Source organism: Portunus trituberculatus, chromosome 29 (genome assembly GCF_017591435.1).
Source record: "Portunus trituberculatus isolate SZX2019 chromosome 29, ASM1759143v1, whole genome shotgun sequence".
In the NCBI taxonomy this organism is placed as follows: Eukaryota; Metazoa; Arthropoda; class Malacostraca; order Decapoda; family Portunidae; genus Portunus; species Portunus trituberculatus.
In genome coordinates this window covers 10519926-10545269 of record NC_059283.1, presented here as the reverse complement: position 1 = coordinate 10545269, position 25344 = coordinate 10519926, and the positions used below count along the sequence as shown (strand labels likewise).

The 25344-nt window shown below is 40.2% G+C and overlaps 2 protein-coding genes across 3 annotated transcripts; one reads left to right on the top strand and one right to left on the bottom strand.

Annotated features, from left to right (window-relative positions):
* Positions 1-76: 76 nt before the first annotated feature.
* Positions 77-6249, bottom strand: LOC123510436 (probable tubulin polyglutamylase TTLL1). The gene is made up of 9 exons (XM_045265624.1): positions 5793-6249; positions 5604-5669; positions 5131-5255; positions 4639-4773; positions 4179-4332; positions 3160-3310; positions 2663-2893; positions 1733-1842; positions 77-529 (listed from the first exon to the last, which is right to left on the bottom strand). The coding sequence occupies exons 1-9, from the start codon at positions 5903-5905 to the stop codon at positions 385-387; spliced, it is 1230 nt and encodes a 409-aa protein (XP_045121559.1). The 5' UTR covers positions 5906-6249; the 3' UTR covers positions 77-384.
* A 197-nt stretch (positions 6250-6446) lies between these two features.
* On the top strand, positions 6447-24008 carry LOC123510541 (intraflagellar transport protein 140 homolog). 2 transcript variants are annotated; one of them, XM_045265798.1, is made up of 26 exons: positions 6447-6509; positions 7789-7942; positions 8235-8462; positions 8673-8815; positions 9212-9354; positions 9632-9807; positions 10157-10349; positions 11122-11267; positions 11361-11459; positions 11766-11955; positions 13169-13388; positions 14073-14357; positions 14569-14728; positions 15265-15414; positions 16212-16366; positions 16662-16839; positions 17182-17347; positions 17634-17754; positions 18331-18495; positions 19104-19231; positions 19530-19828; positions 20190-20375; positions 20736-20954; positions 21172-21329; positions 21819-22002; positions 22127-24008. In XM_045265798.1, exons 2-26 carry the CDS (start codon positions 7796-7798, stop codon positions 22340-22342), a joined length of 4455 nt encoding a protein of 1484 aa, XP_045121733.1. In that variant the 5' UTR covers positions 6447-6509; positions 7789-7795; the 3' UTR covers positions 22343-24008. The 2 variants fall into 2 exon arrangements, with proteins under 2 accessions (XP_045121733.1, XP_045121732.1); XM_045265797.1 differs by having other exon boundaries at positions 6452-6596.
* The last annotated feature ends 1336 nt before the right edge of the window (positions 24009-25344 follow it).

Below are 25344 nucleotides of genomic sequence, written 5' to 3'. Positions count from 1 at the left end.
GATGCAAACACTTGCACGAGTATCTATGTGTATAGTTTACGTATCATGAGTATGACTGCTTCTATAGCTTGTCGGATCATCAAAACATCCTTTTTCACTTGGGAAAGACAGAGTACTGTAGTCAGTGTCAGCACAAGGTAAGACATTCGGGAGAAGGTTGTTTGATGGAGGTGGTGGAGGCGATGGCGGCGGCAGATCCGTCTACTGTATAGTTCATCTCGTCTCTCCATACGCCATCTCCATCTGGGACTGCACAGCTTTGCTAGCGGGGCGAGGCGTGGCCGGCGTCCTCTCAGCTCCTGTTCCGTGTGGTGGTGCCGTGCTGTCTGTCTGGTGCCGAGGATGAAGTGTGGAGGTTGGCCTCACACACTTCTTGGTCGAGGGTTATTTCCATCGCGGGGCGGAGTGCCTGTCGGAGTTCTTGCCGCGGTGGGTGGCGGAGTGGTCGCTGTTCTGGTACAGCTCCTCGTCCAGCAGAAGTTCGAAGTCTCCGCTCTTGTCGTTGGCGGGAATCTTGTTCCAGTGCACGCTGCGAGGAGGCAGAACCAGGAACACCAGCAATGAGTCTTTGTGAAGTGACTGAGTTGTCTCTTAATCAACAGCAGTGAGGAACAAGTGTGTGGCACGAACTAGATGTTGACAAGGCTCATAACGTTAACACATAAGACAACAAGTGTTGGTTTAAGCTTGCTATTGTTAGCTTTTAAAAGGAATGAGAAAACAATTATTTTCTCTCAAATAGAGTCCATGGTAGATGACTGTAGTAAATTCATAAATCAAATGCATAAGGAACTCTAAAGAAAAATTATATTTGACAATTATGGACGAGGATAACAGGAATTAAACTATATGAAAGCTATGTTATCGAGAAAACAGCAGCAAATATCGAAAGGAATTTATCATCCTGAGATGTGGAAGATTATGTTCCTTTTGAAATAATCGTGCAGCTTATAAGTTCATTCTTTCTTTTATTCTTAATAGCAAAAAGGGCAAATAAGTTTGGGCATTGCGAATAGAGTAACAAAAACGAAAACAGAATTAACAAACAAACAGATTAAGGAGAGTATTACAAGCAGATTAAGAAGAGTATTACAAACAGATTAAGGAGAGTATTACAAGCAGATTAAGAAGATTATTACAAGCAGATTAAGAAGAGTATTACAAGCAGATTAAGAAGAGTATTACAAGCAGATTAAGAAGAGTATTACAAGCAGATTTAAGTATTACAAGCAGCATTACAAGCAGATTAAGGAAAGTATTACAAGCAGATTTAAGTATTACAAGCGAATTTAAGAAGAGTATTACAAGCAGATTAAGAAGAGTATTACAAGCAGATTTAATCCCTTCAATTCTATGACGTGTCTTCATATTCATTCTGCTTACTCTTTAGTGATATAATACAGCTTCAGAGACTTATGTGGGGATTAAAACTGAAGATTCCTGCCATTAATTTCAGACCCCCGTAAACCCTTCCTAATGCAAATAAAATCGTCTAATCCTACCCAAAATGCGTAAAAATGCGTCCCAGTACTGAAGGAGTTAAGCAGTGGTATGGAAAGATAAGAATTGTGAATCGTGACATAGATAAACTGAAGCGTGACAGAATAAACTAGAACTACAAGAAGAGGAGTAATGAATAGAAATAGATGGAAAAGGTTAACTCGAGCGGGTCAGTCTTCTACACAGTGGGAATAAGGATGTATGAAGATGGTGTGGCAAGACTTGTACTGACTTCGGGACGCCGTCAGGAGGCAGGACGATGCTGATGATGTCGTCCACCAACTTGTACTTCATGATGCGGTCGTTGGCGGTGGTGGAGGTCATGGAGGGCGACGCGTTCACCTGTAACAACACCATCTCTGTATAATTTCATCCGTAACAACACCACCTCTGTCATTTCACCCATATCAACACCATCTCTGTCATTTCACCCGTATCAACACCATCTCTGTCATTTCACCCGTATCAACACCTGTCTGTATCATCTCACTCATAACAACACCACCTCTGTATCATTTCACCAGTATCAACACCTTTGTATCATTGACCCGTAACAACACCACCTCTATCATTTCACTCATAACAACACCGCGTATCATTTCACTTAAAACACTACCACCTTTGCATCATTTCACTCATAACAACACCCCCTTTGTCATATCACTCGTAATAATAATGCTTCAATAATTTAATCAGTATCAGCGCCACGAAGATTTCTCCCTGTAGAATTTTCTACTATATAATTTCAAAATAAATTACCCCATCTCATAATTAGGCAGTGTTACCAAGGGAGGAATAGGAGTGTGGGAAATCTTAACGGTGGGCTTCACGATGTACGATAACTGTCGAGAGATATGTGGGGGGAAAGTAATATTTATAGTATGTGGTAGTGGTGGTGGTGGTGGTGGTGGTTTTAGTACATATTAACAATTCTACATTATTTCTGCAAGAGTAAAACTTTTTTAGATTTTTTTTTTTTTTATGCGAAAGGCAAAGATTGGCCAAGGACAACAAAGAAACTAAAAAAAAAAAGCCCACTCAGTCAGCTAAAAGACAGGGATAAATGCGATCAATCATCTTCATATGTGTTTTTTGACAATGTCGAGAGAGCAAGGTGTTTGATTCAGCGGGCGGGCCTTGGAAGCAGGACACACCGCAGTACCTCAATCATCCAAGGCTTGAGCTGGTCGTCGATGATAATGTCGTAGCCGTAGCACTCGAAGCAGTGTCTGTCGGAGGCCATGATGGGGGCCACGGCTCTCAGGGAATGCACCACCAACCACGTCACATCTGCGAAGAGTTTGTCTGTGCGTGCCTTGCCTCTCGTGCCCTCCAGGTAAAGCCGAAGGGTACGCACGGGCCACTTCCCTCCGTGCACGCTGTTGTATTCCTCCTGTAAAAGATATTGCCCTTTGAACGTTTTACATAAGAATTCGAAACACTTACATGCCGCAACTTCACTCGTAGAAGGCTTTACAAATTTGCAGGAAGGTACACGGATTTTAAAAGAGAGGAAGGCAAGTAGATTAAAACGTTTGTGAGAGGAATGACAGTGAATGGAAACGTTTGTGAGAGAGAGGACAGTGAATGGAAACGTTTGTGAAAGTAAGGCAAATGTAAAGAAGGCAAACACGAGAGCACGTTGACAGGAGAACTCACGCCGTGCTTCTGGATGGAAACGTTTGTGAGGTGCACGAACATGTTGTCAAGTTCTTGCCCCGATGTATCGTAGCGAACCGTGCAAAACCGGCAGAACCCTTGTTTGTACATGTACGCCTTCAGGGGCCTGTAAGACGTCACCAGCACGTACCTGTAACAACGAAAAAGGTCAATTTAGAAAGCCGTCCAATCAATGAATCTCTAGTGTGGCTTATGTTGTCTGGTGAGAAATCTGTTTTTTTTTTTTTTTTTTTTTCTAAGATTTTGGTGGAACTTTTGTTGTTGCCTAACTTTCCAAATGTACAAATACCGATCTCCTCCCTTTAGTTCCGTCATGCACGCGCGAGTAATGACGGTGATGCATTGTCGCAGTTAACACTACATCGCTCGCACGTGACGCCGGAAGAGTTGAGTCGCAGGCAGGAAGTCACGATGCATGTTTTGAATTACTCCTCGCCAACCAACAATTAAGTAAGAAAATTTACCGAACATTTTATCATATGTTAAAAAGAAGATAGATACTTTTAGTAAAATAACAATAGTAAGAGATTAGTTAAGAAAGAACAACAATGTATTTAAGTACTTGCCTTTGGTTATATCAGTGAAAGAAAAAGCATAACGAGCTGTAAAAGTGTGAGATTATTTAGATTTCAAATATACTCTACTTTTTTTTTATCATATATTAGAAATACGTAAATACTCTTTTCCTTTGTTTCTTTTCTTCGTTCATGAAAAATGGCAGAATAAAAAGCGCTGCATTCGTAGAACTTTGTTTCAAAACGTAGAAATATTTCTCATTTCTTTCCACCCATGAAAAATGAAAGGATTTGCAATATTATACATTATTTCGTGAACCCCACAAAGAGGAAGAAGAAAAAGATTAAGAAATCCAAGAGCTACAGACTGCGTTAGAACATTCTTCACTAACATTGGAGCGGAAAACAAGAGAGGGAGAGAGGAAAATAAGTAAAGGATAAGACGAATTACAAAAGATTGCGATCATGAAAAAAGTCCCTTACATTCTTAAATCAAACTTCTTGCCGCCGATGAGGAGAGGGTTCTCGATGTAGCGAGAAATGACGTAGGTGTCCTTGACAAGGGCTGGATTGAAGGAACTCTTGGTGTCCCGGGACCACTTCTTGATCTGCGCCAGCTTGTTCACCAGGAAGATCCCTGTCAAGCAACGGAGCGCAAGAGGGGAAATGTCTGTTAATCTAAGGAAATGTTTGTGTTCTGTTATGAGTCCGTGTTCAGAAACTCTTCGCTTCCTCACCACAACTACTTTCAGAGGTCAAAACTAGAGATCATTGGTTTTCAAAAATGTTTCATCTGTTAATAATGTAGAAAACTCGTTAATATCACCAGAACAGTATAAACGCCCTTAAAAACCCGCGTCACTCCAACTAAATTACAGTCTTTCGGAAGTAGTGGAGGTTCAGGTTCAGAATCAGTGTTCAGTGTCGCCGGCAGCACACTTACCCACACCCTGCGAGCGGCCCGCGGGTTTGAGGATCCAGGTAGTGTTGGGATTCCGCCGGAACTCCTCCACGAAAAGATTGTAGTCCGCCGGCAGCATGAAGGTGGTGGGGAGGAAGTCCAGATGAATGTATCTTCCTACAGTACGCCGTGAGAGGAAGGGTGACGCACGGGAGAGGAACATTAAAGATGGCTATATGTTGAAATACTTTTGATTATACGTTGGATTGTTTATTTAAAAACCAAGGAAGTTCTCAATTATGTTTTTCCCTTCCGTGGTGCCGAATCCTTACATAATCATCAATAGAATGGTAAAAATACCCTTGAAAAATACTAGTAATTTCCATCAAAGACTGCTAAAGTGAGATAAGACATTTGCTATTAAATATTTCCAAACATTTCCAGACACGTGTCATCACACACACACACACACACACACACACACACACACACACACACACACACACACTTCACTGTATAGAGGAGACAAATCACCTGTAGCATCCCTGGCAGCCAGCGGGGACCCTTCTCGCTCCAGCTCCCGGCGGTAACGCTTGATGTTCTTCACTAAGAGATCCTTCCTGGTGAGCTCGTAGTGTGTTGGGAAGTGATTGATCATCCTAGAAGAGATGCAAGTTGATGAGACTAAGCTTAAGGTGTAATATTAGACACTTATTCTTTAGAAAGGCTGGATACATTTGATAAGTGGCATGAGGGATATAACAGAAATGAGTAGAAAAAACCGTTATCGTTGGTAATGACAGTAACGGCTTCCATCTCCACAAGGTTTCGTTATAAAGGGACATAAGTTTGTGTTTGGAGTGGTGGAGTTGTTGTATAGGGAACATGAATCCAGTAGACCATTACATTGACAAGGATTATTTAAAGGGTCACATGTAGGTAAAATTTTTGTATATGCACTGCCGCGTGTAGACCGAGTGACTTAATTATTGTAGTCTGGCACTTACTGATTGTCATTCATGCGGTAGCCACTGTCGACACTGAAGAGAGAGCGGCATGTCTGCGCCCCGGCCCTGCCAAACACACAAACACTTACAAATAACATCCACCAGTGATATTTACCTACAGTACGTTTTATTCTATCTGTTTCCATATTATCAAGCCAAGTAGGTATGATTTCACTAATAAGTAATTACCAATAGAAGTTCCACTCATCATCTGGGCCCACTTGTATCCAGCCTCTTTTCTCGAAGTTATTGGACAGAACAGACTTTTCCATGTCCGTGCAATAAGCTATTCTGGCCGTCATTGTGGTGACTTCCTGGCTACCTCATATGATAGACACAAGTTCCATTTCAGGTTTCCTTTCACTCACTTTCTTATCAGTTATCTTAGTTTTATGTCATTCCAGTACTGAAATATTAGTAAATCTCACGCACTGTCTCTGCTAAGATGAATACTTCTCAACCACTAGTATATAGTTCTCTTCTTCCTCATTATGTCTTTAACTTCCCCTCAATGATAGAATAACTTTGCACCAGTGTAGTGAAAGTAGACAGCTCAGCAATAAATTGACGTTATATCACTGCTTGAATTCCCAGGAGGTCCTTCGTAATAGAAAATTAATCAAGACCCGGCCACACTACTCAGACATCAGGCATTTGTTTACACCGTTGCCATGGAAACCGCAGCATGAGCCTTTTGTAACTCCTTATTTAAGTTACGATAAATCACGCACGTCTCTCTCTTTTGACTACAGAATATAAGAGAGCATAAATATACACGAATAGTTATGCGTGAAAGAGGAGTTGTAGTCAAGTAATATTCATTTTGTATAATTCTGACTGTTTGTTTACCCCGCATCGCATTCCTGATTCGTGTGTCGTGGATCAGCTGTGTTTGGCTGGCATGTGGTGAGTGTGGCTAATATGAGGTGATTCCGGTGCTGTGGTGGTGCTATGGTGGTGCTGTGACTTCTCCTAAACCGTCCTAATAGAGCTGTGAGTATAACATAATAACATTGACGTGTGTGATAGATTTGTGGGATATTGTGTCACGAACTGCCTAAGGTTATGAATGCTGTAAATATTTATGGTTGTGGTGATAGTCTGGATGGTGATTTGTGTGTCATCTATCACAAACGTTAACAATTGTGGTGGGGAATGTGGAAAGAAGCTTAGTCTAATAATTTCCTGACGCTAGCTGTGTATTTCCCGGGAAGATAATGACGCTTGTTAAGATTTGAGTAACACGCTGAAGGGACCACGTACAATACTGGCAAACTTCATGAACTGATCAGTCTTAACCAATCAACTGGGTAAAAATTTCACTCTATTCTAGTCTACACTTTTTTTCTGGTAGTTTTCAGCCTGCTTTGTATTAATCTGTTTGTTGTTTGTGCTGCAAATCATTCAAAATTAACCTAATCTAACTGCCAAGACTATAAAATGAATATGATGTTACTTTATGTATCTTTGCAAAATCTGGCAATGGATTGGGAATATTTGGGCAACACACATCACAGACAGACATCTTCCTCTGAATAATTCCAGTAGTGTTTCAAACAGCTGCTTTTCCCTCCTCAGGATGAAATTTGGTTTTATGATTGGCTGAATCAATTCTGTGATTTTTTTTTAATTGGCCTGTGGCTGCAATCCTATATAAAAGAACCAACCATACTGGTGCAAAAGGGATAACATATGCATATGTAAATGAATGCATCTTCACTGGTAAAGATCAGAGCCCGCCTGTCTGCGTCACACGTGTGTGTCACTTCCAAGTGTTGTCACAGGAGCAAGTGAGCTTGCTTCCCCCCAAAAAATGAATATTTTGTGTGAATATATATATGGGCTTTAAGTTAATCAGAATGAGAAGCTGTATCTGATGAGGAAGTTAAGAAAACTCATGTTGAGATTGGTGCAAGAGTAAAAGAATATCCAAACCAGCCCAGACCTTGCCTGGTGATGAAAGTGCTAATGGGCACATAGGTATGTCACTGTGTGGTCCCAGGTTAGCTGGCCTGCCTCCTGCAGGTAATTTCCATTTTTTTGCAATGTTACTAAGTTGGGTTGCAATCTGTTGATGTGCCAGTCTTTACCAAGTATGTATTCACAAAATATCATAACAACCACAGCCTACAAGAAGGATCTATCTATAGCTGCAATTGATGATTACTTCTAATTGTCATTCCAGATTCAAGATGACACTGTACTTTGACTGCATTGTGGACAGCCCACACACCAGTGCCATCAATACACACATAGCATGGCATGCCCAGTCAGCATGTCTCGCTGTGGCTGCTTACAGCGAGGAGAAGGGGGGCACTGTCAATGTTTATACTGGAGAGGTACAGTTTTGGGTTCCTTTGTCATCATATCTCTTCAAAAGTAGCCTTTGTTTGTGACTTACTATCATCACTGTTTTTGCATTAATGAAAATGTGTCTTGCAACTGATGTCACTTTATAATTTTTAGATAAGTGTTAAATTAAATTTTCCTTTGTCTTTGATGTTTTTATTTATTCTGGGCTTGTGTTTTGGATGGAGTTTCATATGTCACAGAGAGAGCATGTTGTGCAGAAGATGTGTTTGATTGTGTGTAAAGTACAGTACGTGTGTAATAAGTGGCACTGATCATCAGGGCAAGCTGTGCGAGGAGGTGGAAATTCCGCCACATCCCACGGCACAAGTTACCTCCATGGTGTGGCACCCCAGCAAGCGGGTCATGGCCGTGGGTTGGGAGTCTGGGGAACTCTTCCTGTGGAATGACCATGAACATGAACTGCGTGAGATCCAGAGCCTGCACCGGGCACCCATATCTGTGCTGCTGTTCAGCGCTGCGGGAACAAGACTTATATCGGCAGATGCTGTATGTTTTTTGTTTCTTTTGGTCAAACTGAAACTTGCATTATGTCTGAAAGGAAAAAGTGTGCCAGCTTATTATATATATATTTTTTTTTCCTTTAATTGATTGACAGAAAATCATAAAAAATCTACAATTTCTCACACAACAAATTCATTATTCATTTTAGTTCAGAGTAATGCTTGTTACAGTGATAACTTTACCTTTTTTTTCCAGTCTGGAGCAACAGTTGGCTGGCGAGTAGATAATTCTGGGGACCTTCAGACTGTATTCACACATGAACTGAAAGATCCACTGGTTCAAGTTGTATACAGAGTTAATACTGCTGCAGACAAGACTCTTCCTCCTCTGGACATAAAGTAAGGCACACACACACATACACACACTGTGTAGTGTAGTGGTTAGCACGCTCGACTCACAATCGAGAGGGCCGGGTTCGAGTCCCGGCGCAGTGAGGCAAATGGGGAAGCCTCTTGATATGTGGCCCCTGTTCACCTAGCAGTAGATAGGTACAGGATGTAACTCGAGGGGTTGTGGCCTCGCTTTCCCGGTGTGTGAAGTGTGTTATGGTCTCAGTCCTACCCGAGGATCAGTCTATGAGCTCTGAGCTCGCTCCATAATGGGGAAGACTGGCTGGGTGACCAGCAGGCGACCGAGGTGAATTACACCACTGGGTGCATAATGTCAGTATTTGGACTTGATATAGTATTAATGTAAAGGAATGTGGTTCACTAATTAATGGGGCACTGTTTCAGCGGCCTTGCTCGTGCAGCAGTGAGTGGTGATGAAAGAGCTCTGGACATATTCAGTTCTTGGCGACCAAGAACAGGCCACAAACACCTTGGCATGATGGGAACTGCAAAGGATAATCTGAACTTTTTCCTGGGATCATCTACTGGTGTGTGAGCCTTGTCATCATTAGTTATTCTAGATTATTTAGATAGAAGCCATTACATAGTCATCAGTTTGGCTCAAGATTGTAAATTCTTAAATTTCAAATAGCTACTGTATTAAATTACTATTTTATCATAAACATTATTTGCAGATTTCTTTGTAGAGCCATTATAAGAGATTGATGTGCTAGAGTACAGGCCATGAGTAGCTGGCTGCTCCTGCTATGTATACAACAATTCAGAATAGTGATTGAGTGTTGTTAATGGTGCTGTCTGGTCCAGGTGTGCTGTACCACGTGAATGAGACTGGCAACTGTGTGGAGGTGCTGCAGGCAGACGGCGGCATCAAGCGGCTGCTGCACCACGGGTCCCGCAACCTGCTGGTGGTGATCACAGAGAGTCTGGTGCTGGGCCAGTTCTCTGTGGCCGTGGACGGCTCGGTGACGGAGATAAACAGGGTAACTTTACTTGTATGCAGCTGTGACAACAGTTGCAAAGGTCTCCTCATCAGTTGGAATTGTATTGTCCTTTAGTTTGACTCAACCTGGGAAGAGACTATGATTAGTGAGAAAACATTCATGGTGTATGCATCCAAACACTGTAGTAATCCTTTCCCTAAATTCAAATGTATGCTTTTAATCCTTGATTCTTTAAAGCAACATTAACTTCAAAACTTGTGGATTTTACAGACAAGTACCTTAAATGAGTATATAATATTTATACTATTGCAGTACCTATAATGCAGGAAACAATTATTGTAATATATTATTTTAGAGAAGTGAACCTAAGCCTATCTTTTCTGTACAGGTCAAGCTGAGTGGAAGGACCAATGACATCCAGGTGGCCTGGGCTGGTGCCGGTCTCCTAGCAGTGTCTACAGGAGACAGTTCTGTACGTCTGTGGAATTTGGATTCTGGTGATAATAATGTATTGAGCCTACGTGGACCAAGCTACAGAGACCAAGAGTTTGTCATGTGTCTTAGTTACTCTTCAAACAAAAGTGAGTATTTTCATTTTTGTGACATATTTCTATGGAATTAATCTTTTTTTCCATGTAACAGATGTATTCTGATTGTATTGATTATCTATAGTATAGAACAGTGATTCCCAAACTTTTTATTGTCATTTCCCCTGCACCCAGTTCAACCATCCAGATTTCCCCCTTCAGGTGTATAAGAGAGCTAATGTTTGAACGTGAATCGACTGGTAGATACGGCGCCGCCCATCTACAACAGGCATTTTCTCTCTCTCTCTCTCTCTCTCTCTCTCTCTCTCTCTCTCTCTCTCTCTCTCTCTCTCTCTCTCTCTCTCTCTCTCTCTCTCTCTCTCTCTCTCTCTCTCTCTCTCTCTCTCTCTCTCTCTCTGACATGAGAAAATCCATCTGAGATTTTTTTTTAGTTAGGTTGTGTAATTATTTCCCCCCTGGTAGCTTCAAATTTCCCTCAAGGGGAAATTTCCCCCAGTTTGGGAACCACTGGACTATAGAACTTACAACAAGGATATTTTTACTGGTCTCTTAGAGTGAATCAGTGTGGGTACTTGTTTGTCTTAATACATATAACAGTGGTGGTCAAGGTGTTTGCGTATGAGAGACAGCTGTGTGAACTTGAGGTGGAAATGCAGCAAAGTCATGCTATGTTCATTTCAATGTTTAGTATTTTTATAAATGTGATGATTCAAAACCTTAAATTAATATATAATCATAGAAGCTGGATTGATGTTGGATGGTAAGAAATGTGGAGCAGGTGATAAAATCTTTCCCTGTTTTCTAGATATTCTGTGTGCAGGAACAAATCTGGGAAGTGTTGCCATGTGGAAGTATGAAGAAAGCAAGCTTACAGAAGAGGAGTATGTTCGGGATCCAGAAAAGGATTGGAAGCTACAAAATCCAACCGTCATCTCTGGGACTGTGAAGCAGGTGATTTGAATGTTCTTTGTACAATAGTGTTTCATGTTTGATAACTTGTATGTTGAGTACAGTGATTATATGAGTTTACTTTGATGGCTCCAGGTGGCTTGGGGATCAGCGCAGAATTTGCTGGGTGTGAACACAGTCCGTGATGTTTACATACTGAATGAGCAGCACATGGTTGCCAGCTACAAGGATCAGGTGAGATCTTTACGTTTGCTTCTCATCCTCTATTTGCACCTGGAAGTAACATCAGTTTGACTTACGTGTGTAGTGATAAGACAGTTAATGCCAACTAAAATCTACTTGGTTACTGGTGATCAGACTAGTGTTTGCCCTTCATTGCTCTGCCAGGTTCAGATCTAAGCAATGACTGCTGTACAAACACATTTCTCAGTGTTTCTGTGATGCTTCAAAGGTGGCAATGATATATTTGATACAGATTAGATTGAAGATTTGAATGTTAGGACAATTTTTTTTATTACACTTTGTATGTGTTCCCAACAGGTGTCAGTGGTGCAGGTGTCGCCTACACAGCTCTCAGTGGATGTGTTCTCAGGAGGCAGTCACCTGGAGCTGAGGGCAGAGATCCAAGTGCGCGGTGTTCACAACTCCCTCGACCACCTGCTGCTGTGGAACATGAAGAAAATGGTGGTGTATGAAATAACGTCAGATGCGACTCATCTCAGAGTTGTTGGTTTGTACGGTGGATTCTGTAGTTAGTGATGAGCTGTGCTCTCACTTTGTACTGTTGAATGGAAAGCCACTGTTATTTTGTGTTAGCTATATTGAAGACTTGAATGTAGGATAAATGTATTACAATATCAAACTTTAATTGGTACTTATCAATAGTAATCCAGTATCAAAAATTATCTCTTCGAAAGGTTTTACCAAAATCATTATTTCTGTTTCTTGAAAATTGTGCTCAAGGGAAAATGACTGAGTTGGTTATTGTGTGTACAGGCAAACCCCGCTTAACGAAAGGGTTACGTTCCTAAAAATACCCTTCGTTAAGTGAAACTTCATTAAACTAACCGATTATAACAAGTTTAACCCCTGACTTGAACTTCCATTGAGAGTAAACAAAGCGAGAGTGCATCATAGTACAGTGAAAGGTTTAACGAAAGTAAAAATTATGAAGTTAAACATTTAGGCAGTTTAATTGAAGTCATTATAATGTACACTAATGTATATATGTACGTAACTTTATAATGTTGATGATCTTACATTTATGAAGGGAGGGAGAGTGGAGCGGGAAAGACACTAACCGGCAACCTGTGGAATGTAAACAAAGGGCATCATTGTATCACATACAAAACTTATGTACCACATTTCCACAAGTCTTCCCATTTTATCCATTGTAAAGTCATTAGTTCAGGTGGTTCTTTTAGCTTGCAAAGAAGATACGGTCTCACCAGCCTTCTTAATAGAGTCTGCTGACTTGAAAATAGTAGAAACAGTAGATGGAGTCAAGATGGTGGCGAGCAATGCTATTTGTTTTCTTGCCTCTCGTGTCTGTGAATAATATCCAGCTTCACTTCGAGAGTAGAGACTTCCTGGTCTTCTTAGCAATGCTAGGCGATATTGCAGGGCGTTTCGGTGGTAAGTTGAGCGACGCTGGTATTGTTTTGAACAGGGAGAGTGAGTGGTGCACGTGTTGTCCATGAGAGGCGCTGGTGTATTCAAAAGCCTGTCGGCTTGCGTGATACTGCGGTGCTTTCAAACTTGGAAAAAATTACCTGAATAAAACTTTGTTAAAGCGAGTTTGGTGTTCGTTAAACAAGCAGATGGTAGTAAAATGAAACCTTCGTTATAGCGGAATTTCGTTGTGTGAACCTTTGTTAAGCAGGGGTTGCCTGTATTTTTCATACAAATGTGTGCTGCAAATGACATACATTTTTCATTGACAGCTTCCTTTGCATGTGAGACTGAGAGTGCTGTTCTTCATGAAGGCAGCATCTATGCCATTGAGGGAAATAACATACAAGTCCGGTCTCTGCAAGGCACCGTGAAGCAGACACTCAACTTCACAGAAAATGAAGGTCAACCAATTGGCCTCGATGTTTGTGGCAACTTTCTTGTTACAGCAACAATACATGGAATTGTCAAGTTATGGGACTTGTCCAGAAGGTGTGCACCACAAGTCTGTTGTCATTGACCAATGAAGAAATGTGTGTAGTTTTTGATCAACAGAATAATTACTTTGTTTATCTTAAAAATTCTAAGCTAAAATTATTTGCATAGTGTAATCCAGGGCTCTCCAAACTATGGCCCACGGGCCACATCCGGCCCGCCACATAATTTCATCCGGCCTGCCAAACAAATCCTTGTGTGGTGGCCTTGAAAAAAGAGTCTAATTTCAATGAAATTTTGAAGTCAAAACGACAGTATCATTCGTCACACTAATTTGGTTGCATAAAACTAAAAGCAGGAATCTATTTAGTTTACCCAGATTTTTTCCAACAAGATATGTTTTAATTTTTCCATGTTCATACTCTAATATCTGAGGAAATTAAATTACTGGCACTGATTTTTTTTTTTTTTTTTTTTTTTTTTTTTTTTTTTTCTTTTTTTTTTTTCCTTTGGCCCGCTTAAATGTAGGAAATATATAATGTGGCCCTTACATTGAAAAGTTTGGAGACCCCTGGTGTAATCAAATAGGACAACAATTTTAATGATTAACTGTCTTATGAGAACCATAGAATTGTTGTGTCTCATTTATTCATTTTGAGTCTGGCATTATTTGCTATGATCTTCATTTCATAGTATTAACAAATGTCAAATTTATGCAAGCTCTTTTGTCGTGTGTTACAGGGAAGCTAAGCCACACACACAGGGGAAGCAGATGGGCGATTACATCAAAGACTTTGGTGAGATCATATCTGCTCGTTGTAACTGCAATGGAACTCGAGTTTCCATCGCTGTGGCCCAGACGTCCCTCTTACCGGACCCTAAGCTGTATATATGGGACATAGAGAGTGAAAGCTTTACTTACTTCAACTTTGCATCCGGACGATCCGAGGATGACGATGTCGATGGCACTGCACCACCCAATTCTGCAGAAAGTGTCAGTTCCAAAGAGGAGGGAATCAACAGCAGGTGAGAGGCTGATGTTGTTGTGCCTCTTTGTTACCAATCTCTCCACCTCCTGGTCTCAACAACCTGCTGGGAGCAATATTTATGTTATCATTATGATTTTTTAGTTTATAATAAAGGAAAGATGATTTGAAAAGTATATTTATGTGTATCTTGTATATTATTGAATGACTAATGAATGGGTCTTTGAGTTAGAGTATGTTCATTTGCACAGGGCCAAACGTGAAACAGCTCAAGAAGTTGGTGGTCGGTTTGTAATGTCACACATGTGGGATGCAGAGGACCCTCGACTCTTGGTGTGTGAGGCCAAGTCTCTCCACAACACCAAGAAGCAAAAGGACCATTACTTGTCATCAGCCTCCAAGGAAGAGAAGGTACTTCCACAGTTTTACAATACAATTGTTATTTATCATGTACAGTAACAGTGAAGACAAGATATAGGATTGCTTCCTAACTTATATTATTTAGGATGTTATTTAATCTTTTAGTTTTAACTTACAGAGATGTTATGTAGGTACTGTTGACTCCCTACTTGATGAAAGAGCTTTTCTATCTTTATTTTTAACAAGAGTAATCTATCACTACAATTTTAACAAAATAATCATAATTATCAGGATTTTTAGTCTTTATTTATCAGAGAGAGAGAGAGAGAGAGTGGAAGCATAGATGGAGATGGGGTGGTGGTATGAGAAATGTAGAAACAAGAAGGGAGTGAGAATAGAGAGAAGTAGACAGGAAGTGGAGTTAAGAAAGGAGGTATGGCTTACCTGACACATTATGACTTCTGTCTGACCTATGACATGTACCTGTTAAGATTCTTTGAGTTGACATGCTGCAGTAGTTAGAAGTAAGGATATAAAGGCTGCTTCGCCAAGTAGGGAGCCATTAGTACAAATGCTTCTCTTTCCAGCCAGCAGTGATGCTTGTGTCTCTGTTTGTGAGCCCTGACCATGGCAACATTGTGCAGGACGCCTTCGCCCTCAGCCCTTCCTTCTCCCGCCTTCTGGGGGTCCAGGTTCCTTTCTTCTACCTCCTCAACTCTCATGATGCTGAGAAAAAGGCAAGAACCTTTGCTCTGTGGTATATAGTATTCAGTTCCCTCAGAATATGTCTATCCATCTATATCCCAGGCTAGTAATCCCATATAGCATGGCCAGGCAAAGCAACACACACACACACACACACACACACACACACACACACACACACACACACACACACACACACACACACACACACACACACACAGGGCTATGGATCTACCAACTCTGGAACAAAGAAGGGAGAGAGGAGACCTGATACAAGTTTATAAATTGATCAACGGAATAGACCAAGTGGATAATGAGAAACTGATCTTGAGAGAAGAATATGACATCTGAAGCACAAGATCGCATAGTAAAAAGCTGAGAAAAGGAAGATGTCTGAGAGATATTAAAAAATATAGTTTCCTGCAGAGATGTATTGAGACGTGGAACAGTTTAAATGAAGAAGTAGTGTCTGCAACGAGTGTGCATACTTTGAAAGTAAGATTGGATAAGTGTAGATATGGAGACGGGGCCACACGAGCATAAAGCCCAGGCCCTGTAAAACTACAACTAGGTAAATACACACACACACACATCATATAGACTTGTAACTTCACCTAAGAATGTGATATTATTTCTTGTTTGATTGAAAAGTACCTAATCCATATTAAATAAGGAAATTATTATTTTATTATTTTATTTGTATATTTGTTTACTTGTTATTTTGCTGATCCATGATATACCCATGCCTTTATGTTATGGTAGATTGATTACAGTAATTAATCATTTACATCAAGAGCTGAGGATATCATGTCATCCTTCTCTCAAGCAGGTAGACAACAAGGCTGTGACTCAGAAAGTTATGAGGGAATTTACCGGACTGGAAAGTTGCGACAAGTCCACCAAAGATGCCATGCTCAACTTTTCATTTTATCTTTCTATTGGCAATATGGATGATGCTTTCAAGGCAATCAAAACTATTAAAAGGTATGTGACGTTACTCTTTCTTTCAACAAATTGCAAATTTTGATACAGAGCAATTTAACGATTCTTTCTATTCCCTGATAAATGTCTCTAATGTTGAGATAAAATTACTCTTATGGTATCTCAAACATTGAATTTTTCATTGAATAGATGCAGTAAGTGGTAAGAAGTGACTGAGTACATCAATTTGCAACTCTTCCTTTAGATGCATTGTTGACAAAAATTATATAGTTTGGATATTTTTCATAAGCATCATTCACCATCAAATATGCTTGCACACACACACACGCACAACCAGTGAGACTGTGTGGGAGAACATGGCCAAGATGTGTGTCAAGACCAAGAGGCTTGATGTGGCGGCCCTGTGTCTGGGCAACATGGGACATGCCAGAGGAGCTCGAGCACTGCGATACGCCATGAAGGAACCTCAGCTGGATGCAAGGGTGGCCATGCTGGCTCTACAACTGGGCATGCTGGTAACACTGTGGCACTTGAAGATACTATACATAAGAAGCACATTGATACTGATAGCTCTGCACTGTTTCACCTCTTCTCTCTGGCAAGGCATACCAGTCCCATCAAGATGAAAACTGGGGTTAGGGTAATAAGAAAATAAGTATATATTGTATATGTTCTTTCATTAGCTAGTTTTTTTTTCACTCAGTAAGTTCATGATTAAGATTTTATTGTATTAATTTATCTTTTTTTTTTATTCTTGTAGTGTGAAGACCTCTCCTGTTGTAGAATTTTTTATATAACTTGAAATATTTCCATTATTAACTTTGCTAGAATAACTCATTTTCTTGATTTACTTGCAGGACGAGGCTGAACGCTTGTATCGAGGCTGTGGCCGCCACGACCTGCTGAACCGACTCCACCAGGATGCTGGCGTGTGGTCCAAGGCGCTGGAAGTGGCCGAGACTCACGACAGGATTCACCTGCGCTCTTCTCACTACAACTACGCCAAGCACTTGGAGAGCAAAGGTACAGAAAAGTGGAAAGAACTTGTGTTGCCTTTTACAATATTAAGATTTTTGTATTTGTAATGTTGATATGCAAAATAACACAAAATTAATGTAATCATATGAATGTGAGAATAGTTCGCCTTGTGGGATGTTTTGGAATTTTCAGTAACAAGATGTCCTTCATTCTTTCTCTGGGGGTCAAACAGAATAATGATTCTTTGGTACACAACAAGACACCCAAAAAATAACAACAAAACTTCACAAACGAGTGGAAATAAATGAAATAATATTGCAATTTATTTCAGGGGATTACAGTGGAGCCATAAGCCACTATGAGAAATCAGACACTCACAGGTTTGAGGTTCCCCGAATGTTGTTTGATGACCTTCCCACGCTGGAGGATTACATCATGCACACAAAGGATAGGTGAGTGGGAGTGTATGCAGGAAATCTGAATGTGCATATTTAAGCAGACACTTGCGTACCACAGAATAGTGCAGCTGAACAGAAGCATATCACATCTACTTCCCCATATCTGGTTACTCAAGTATGTGTGATGCTTTTTGTATTAGGGCCAATGGCCAAAGACAACAAAAAGAAACACTCCCCTGAAAAAAAAGAAAGAAAAAAGGTCCACCGAGGTGCTGATTTGTAAAGAGTGGCCAAAAAATGTCATGAAATTGGAGGATAAGTGTTGTGATCCCTCTTGAAGGAGTTCAAATATTGTTACTTCTCATGGTAGTAAATTTTTTTCTTCTTTTTTTATTGTTTTTTATTATTTTTATTATTTTTTTCACAATTATATTCATATTTTCAATCATATGCCTATACTTTTCCATATTCTGCCTTTTTCAGTGAATAGTAATATATTAGTATTGTTTTTATTATTATTATTATTATTATCATTATTATTGCTATTACCATTATTACTGTTGTTGTTATCATTGTTATTATTGATATTATTGCTATGATAATTATTCCCACATCTCCAAATGGTTTCAGAGCATTGCGGCGATGGTGGGCCCAGTACCTTGAGTCCACCAGTGAGATGGAGACAGCATTACAGTTTTATGAGGCTGCTCACGACCACCTGTCCCTTGTGAGAGTGTACTGTTACTGCAACAATCTCCAGAAGGCTGCTGACATTGCTAACGAGACTGGTGACCGGTGGGTAGCCTAGGAAAGCCAGCCGTTGACTCCCCCGCACTCATTACCACTGACTTGCATCTTTAATATTAACTTTTTGGCCTTTAAGGGAGACAGAGAAGTGATTTGCACCACTCAAACTGTGTGAGGATCTCTCTCTCTCTCTCTCTCTCTCTCTCTCTCTCTCTCTCTCTCTCTCTCTCTCTCTCTCTCTCTCTCTCTCTCTCTCTCTCTCTCTCTCTCTCTCTCTCTCTCTCTCTCTCTCTCTCTCTCTCTCTCTCTCTCTCTCTCTCTCTCTCTCTAAAACTGACAGACTATACCCATACAGTGTATTGTTGAACCACTCTCATATAAACTCTGTCTTCCTTTCTTGTAACTAGAAATGTCTAGAAAAGAGATTATCAAAGAACAAAATTTCCACTGGTAGAATTATAAGAGGAAGCCACTGTAATAGATGACACATTTTTGGCTCTAAGAGCTTCACTTCATTCTTACCATTATCCTTCCCACCTAACAGCCATAGTATTCTATCTATATACCAGGCTGACATCACCTGCATGCCTGTCAAAATATTGCTGCTCCATTTTAATGCATTCTCTTTGTTCCTGATGTAGTCCGTTTGTCTACAGGGCAGCCTGCTACCACCTGGCCCGGCAGTATGAGAATGTGGCACAAGTGAAAGAGGCCATTCATTTCTTCACACGAGCTCAGGCTTATGGGAACGCCATCAGGATTTGCAAAGACAATGGATTTGATGGCAAGTCTCATAACACTTATTCAAGCAACATTTTTTTCCCTCTTACATAAAAAACAATGTATACAAGCCACTCATTTCTACCAGTAAGAATGGAGCTGCTAAGGCATAGTAATGATAGCCTTTGTAACTTTATTCAGATTGCTTGGTTTGAATATAGCCATGTTAACAGCCAGCATTTACAAGTCTAGAAACTGGAACATGATGAAAGAATGTTAATGTATTCTTCCTTTAACAAGAAAATGGATATTCAACACAAGCTAAGAAAAAAGTTGACTTATGCAGTGTGATGTGTTTCCAGATCAGCTTCTCAATCTGGCACTGGTGGCTGGACCACAGGAACAGATTGATGCTGCCCGCTACTTCTCCTCTTCCGAGCGACGCCAGCTACCCAAGGCCGTTATGCTGTACCATAAAGCTGGGCTCCTCTCCAAGGCCGTTGATCTGGCATTTAAGTCTGGACAGATTAGTGCTGTGGGTCAAATTGCAGGAGAATTAGATGAAAGTGCAGACCCGGCTTTGATTCAAAGATGTGCTCAGTACTTCATCTCAAATGGACAGTATGATAGAGCTGTTTCTTTGCTCATCACAGGTAGACAGGTAAGAAAAATAGCATCTGTCACTTGTAAACTGCTCATGGTTAAGCCTTGCCTAGTAATAATCATCATAATGAAAGGAATGATGAACTCTCTCAAGAGGAAGGTTTCAAGACACCTATCTTCAGTTTCTTTTACCATTCCATCTGATATTTGTATGGCAGCTGGCAATCTGTGGGGGTTTTCTTTTGCTCATAATTTTTTCCCTTGACTAGTGGTCCTCTTATATAAAGACCAATATTCATGTATCAGATTCATGTTAAAAAATGAATATGCACACCTAAGGAGAAAGTGTATTTCTTATGATGCAATTGAATAAATGCAAATTGATTTTGATGTTTGATTGTTTGTCGTTATTTGGGCAGTATTTTGAGGCGCTTGACTTGTGTGTGGAGCACAACGTGTGGGTGACGGAGGAATTGGCAGAGCGATTCACTTTGCCCAAAGATGAAAAGGCAAGAAATCAGATTCTAGAGAAAGTTGCAGAATGTGCCTATGCTCAAGAAAATTACAAGTTGGCAACTAAGAAATTCACTCAGGCTGGGAATAAGGTTAGTACTGTGATGAGAGGTTGTAGTGGGTTGTGTATTGAACATGTTGTGCATTACATTGAGTTTGTCAAACTTTCCACTGTGAGTTAATAGCTTCAAACATATTGAGGTTTTAAAACTAAATATTCACAATGACATGATTTCCTAAAGTTATGGAGCAGCATTATTTCATAAAGTTTATAAACAGATTAGTTTGTTAATAACCTGACTACTTCAATAAGTAAATAAATAAACCTTGGCCAGTCAGTATTACCAGGTTGTTACCTGTAATCGTTCAAAATTGATTTTTTTACATAAGATACAAAGTCATTTGATATTTTCTGTTGAAAGTTAAAACGCTTTCATTGCTTCTTTTTTCAGGTGAAGGCAATGAAGTGCCTTCTTAAATCAGGAGACACGGAACGCATTGTCTACTTTGCAAACGTCTGCCGGCAGCGAGAAATATACATCATGGCAGCAAATTACTTACAGAGTCTGGATTGGCGCAAAGAACCTGATATCATGAGAAACATAATACAGTTTTACTCCAGGGCCAAGGCGTCAGGCTTGTTGGCTGGCTTCTATGACTCTTGTGCACAAGTTTGTGTTGATTTATTGTACCATTTCCTTGGATAGTGTTTTTTTATGCCATACCATCATTGCCTTTAGCAGAAACAGACCTCTTTTTTCATTAAACTTTTTATCACCAGTATGGTAGTTACAGCTGTTCTTGACTAGAGATTTGTGTGTACTTTTCATTATATTTCTTGTATTAAAAGCAGGTTTATTAATGAAAATAACACTCATGGTATTTCAGGTTGAAATTGATGAGTTCCAAAACTATGAGAAGGCTGCAGGAGCTCTGAATGAAGCCTATAAAGTCATCACCTCCTCCAGTGATCCTCAGACCCAAGAGAGACTGCCCTCACTTAAGTATAAACTTGAGAAGGTTAACCAGTTCAATAATATTAAAAGGTAAGAATCATGCAGGGATGTCAAGTGTGAGGCTGTGAAGTACTAAACTTGCAGTTTGATCCTAATCTTTTCTCATTTGTTGATCCTTCACTTCATCCAATGAAATAATCAGTTTAGAATAAAGACAGTACAAACATATACACCTTTAACTATTTAGTTCATTTCTTGTCAATTTCAGTCGTATTAATTTTAATAGTTGTAGTTCATTATTATTTTCATATCCAGTGATGAAAAAACAAGTAAATATTACATTACCTGGACAATTAGTCGTAAGAATAAAGGCAAAACTTGATGTCTGGAATGACAGTGTTCAGGATACACAACAGACAGGTTGCCTCAATCTACCATTCAGTTATTGATTAGCTCATGGCAACCCAAAAGCGAGTTGTAAGCATGAAATATTCAGAGTATACTGTCGAGTTGTATAAATATCATATCCTTCTGTCATTCTGTAAATGTTCTGAAAGTGACGAGTGTTACAATTTTCAGAATGTTTGTTACTGATGGAGATGCAGCAATTCAAGAGATGCAGCAGCTGTTGGCCGATCCAAACATTGAGGTTGCAGTGAGACAGGGCGATATTTATGCTGTCATGGTGGAATATTTTGCTGCTAATAACAACTTCAAGTCAGCATTGAATATCTTGCAGGAAATGAAGACTAAACTACCAAAAGCAAGTTGTACAAGTTATTTTTTGTTCGTGAAATTTTTAGCTTGTTAATGTTAAGAATAAGAATATATGTGAATTGATGAGACTGGTAGTAGAGACATTTTACTGATAGAGGAAACACTTACAGGCAAATCCCAGCTACTATGTTGATGCCCAGACTCTGCAGGCAATCTCCAGGACAACAGGCATGAACTTTGCTGAGGTAGAAAATGGAATGCAAGAGGAAGGAGGAAGTGAAGAGGAAGGTAATGCAAGTGAAGAAGAGGTGGTAGAGGAAGATGAAGAAGAAGAAAGACCACAACAGCACCACTTTGCTCTAAATGGTTCTGCAAAGTTCTTCTAAAATCAGGAGGCAGTTGGTGGTGTAGAGGTCAGTTAGGACACTTGGTCTGAGTTCAAATCTCCTGCCAGGTGGAAACATTCAGCCTTATGTTCTGTTCACCTAGTGGAGAATAGGTATAGCATGTAAACAGAAGAATTGTGATCGTACTGTGTGACAAACCAACCAAGACACTTCAAGCCAGCTTAACCCATTTAACAGTTGTGGGGGTGACTTTTGTTCTGCAGTGCTATCATACAGGCTGATAATTATTCTGCTGTTCTATCCACCAGTCTATCATGCTGTGTAACTCCTTACCTTCTCTCAGACCCATAAAAGAAGAGCCTCTATCTCTTCCCATCACACACTTACTTTCTTGCTTGTGCAAGCACTTGGCTGCTGATAACACCTCTTTCACCTTATCGTTATCCTTACACTTTTCAAGTGGCTTTCCTCTCCTTTGAGAACCTTCATCTTCAGTTATACTTTCTTAAGAAACAAGGTCATTATTTGTCATTCTTTCAACGTCATACCACCTGTCTCTCTCTCTCTCTCTCTCTCTCTCTCTCTCTCTCTCTCTCTCTCTCTCTCTCTCTCTCTCTCTCTCTCACCTAGTGCACTATTCCACCTAGACAGTTGCTCTGACCATATCTCTCATACACACTTTTGGTCTCACCTCATATTGTCACTTCATTTGCAATGTTAAAATGCTTGATTTCCACTGCCTGCACTCATGGTTATTGTTCCCCAATCCTTGTTCATCAATCTGCTATACCTGAATGTTAGCAGAATACTATTGCTTAAACTTTTTTTTCATTCATAGGCACATTTTCCCCTTTCAGAATTCATGCAATTGATCGTATCACATACTTACCGTTCAGGACTCTCCTTTCATCTCACTAGTTAATTGGATTTACTCACCTTTTTTATTTTCTCTTCTTTAATCACACATCACATTCAACCACACACCACATTGTCCTGGCCTAGGATTAGGATGTTTTGGTGCTTTTGTTAGTAATAAGTGTGCAACTTTGTGGCTTACATCCTGTAACTATTCTCTGCTAACCAATTAAAAAATGTGTGAAAGCAGACAACCAAATGTCATAATGGACTGATAACTTCTCAGAGCTGGAGACCAGAATGACTCTGTATGCATGTGAATGTGTGTACGTGTGCATGACTTTGTATGTGCAGTGTATGCATATGAATGTGTGTATGTGTATGACTGTCTTTATGCATGTACAGTACTCATCTTAAGTATTGGATCCCAGCCAGGGTGTCTGAAAAACATGATCCCTGTGAGCATAAAGTGAAACATTTTAGTGGTAAGTATCACAGCTCTATCCATGTCATCACCACATCCCTCAGCTTCACACTGCTGACTTCTTTCTTCCCATCAGTGTGTCTCAAGTCTTGCCGAGGGAAGGATACGAGTCAGTTGTGTGAAGCTGTGACATCATGGCAAGACTGATACTTTATGCCATTTTTTGGGGCCACAAGTAGTGGACACTGGTGATGGCCCAATGCCTATGCTGAGTACTGTGTTTGTGCATACTTGTATGTATGAGTATAGCATACCTTAGTAATAGATTATATATCACATACATATATATCATGTACATATCATCATATCATAATATGCTGTATATACATAACCACACCAGTGTAAAATAAACACAGAAGTAACATTTCAACTTATTTATTTAGTACAGCATACATCAGAAAGCATGTAAGATGGTGTCCCTCATGCCCTACACTTACCTGTAACCTTATTTCCTTTAAAGACTTCAAGCTGCATCTGTGGAAGACCCACACTCAGTCTGTGGAGAGAGTAAACATGAGTGCAGACATGTAATGACGTGGGAAGAAAATAGCAAGAAAGGAGCACACACACACACACACACTTGGTTTTGTGTGTGTGTTCATCCACAGCCTAAAGCAATCCTGGGTCAAACATGTGATCTCAAACCACAAGTTCAACACGTAATCCTTAAGATTGTAGGAGAATCACACACACACACACACACACACACACACACACACACACACACACACATAGCTGGGTAAGGTGGTGCTGCAGGAAGGAAGACAGGTAAGGAAAGAGTGAGGGAAGAGTCCTACTACCCTCTACACTACTCTCTACAAGACTACTACCCCCATTTCCCCCTCATCCTCCCCTCCCCCAACCCCACCTCACCCAGCCCTCATGCATTACCTATCAAAAAAAGTTATAGGTCAGGAAACACAGGAGAGAGCAGAGGCAGTGTACTTTTTCTACTAATTCAACTCCCTTCTATCTTCTCTAGAATGATCACACTAGCAGGTATACCAGCTTGTACACATTAGGCAACCTGCCAAAAGTGAATGCAAGTATACCATATATTAGTCTGACCATTTTGTAAGAGGATGGTCAAAGTATTAGAGAAACTGAATGCCTCTACTTCATCCCTTGTTTTCTCACCACTACCAAGTATCTCATATACACACACACACACACACACACACATTAACTATTACTCCATCATACAACACACAAAAGGTGGAGGAAAGGCAGAAAAAGAGGTAACTCCCTGAAGGTGAGATGCAGCAGAACCAGGAGTTGGTTTCCCTGGCAAGGACTCCCACACTTCTCTCAATGATCTCCCCTGAGCAGCAAACAACCTGTGAAAGAAAAAAACATTATCACAACCTGCGCTTCTCTGTTCATCAGTGCATTATGCTCTCATACTAACAAATACCAAAGCATTACACACTGGCAAAGAACACATAAATATACTGAAATGCGATCTAAGGAACATCAAATTACCATGAGCTCTTTTTAAACTTTGAGACTTGTATTTTCATGCTCTCATATTAACAAATACCAAAGCATTACACACTGGCAAAGAACATATGACTTTACTGAAATGTAATCTAAGGAGCATCAAATTACCATGAGCTCTTTTTAAACTTTGAGACTTGTATCTTTCATGACTAACTGAGGATCTAAATACTACACCAATTCATGACAACATTGCATATTCACT

Bases quoted from the DNA above. Each gene is read 5' to 3' on its own strand.
- LOC123510541 (XM_045265798.1), top strand. From the start codon at position 7,796: ATGACACTGTACTTTGACTGCATTGTGGACAGCCCACACACCAGTGCC. The intron at 7,943-8,234 runs GTACAGTTTTGG...ACTGATCATCAG, and splicing joins TCAATGTTTATACTGGAGAG to GGCAAGCTGTGCGAGGAGGT. The intron at 15,415-16,211 runs GCAAGAACCTTT...TCTCTCAAGCAG, and splicing joins CTCATGATGCTGAGAAAAAG to GTAGACAACAAGGCTGTGAC.
- LOC123510436 (XM_045265624.1), bottom strand. From the start codon at position 5,905: ATGACGGCCAGAATAGCTTATTGCACGGACATGGAAAAGTCTGTTCTG. The intron at 5,670-5,792 runs GTAATTACTTAT...TGTGTTTGGCAG, and splicing joins GATGAGTGGAACTTCTATTG to GGCCGGGGCGCAGACATGCC. The intron at 5,256-5,603 runs GTAAGTGCCAGA...CATCTCTTCTAG, and splicing joins TACCGCATGAATGACAATCA to GATGATCAATCACTTCCCAA.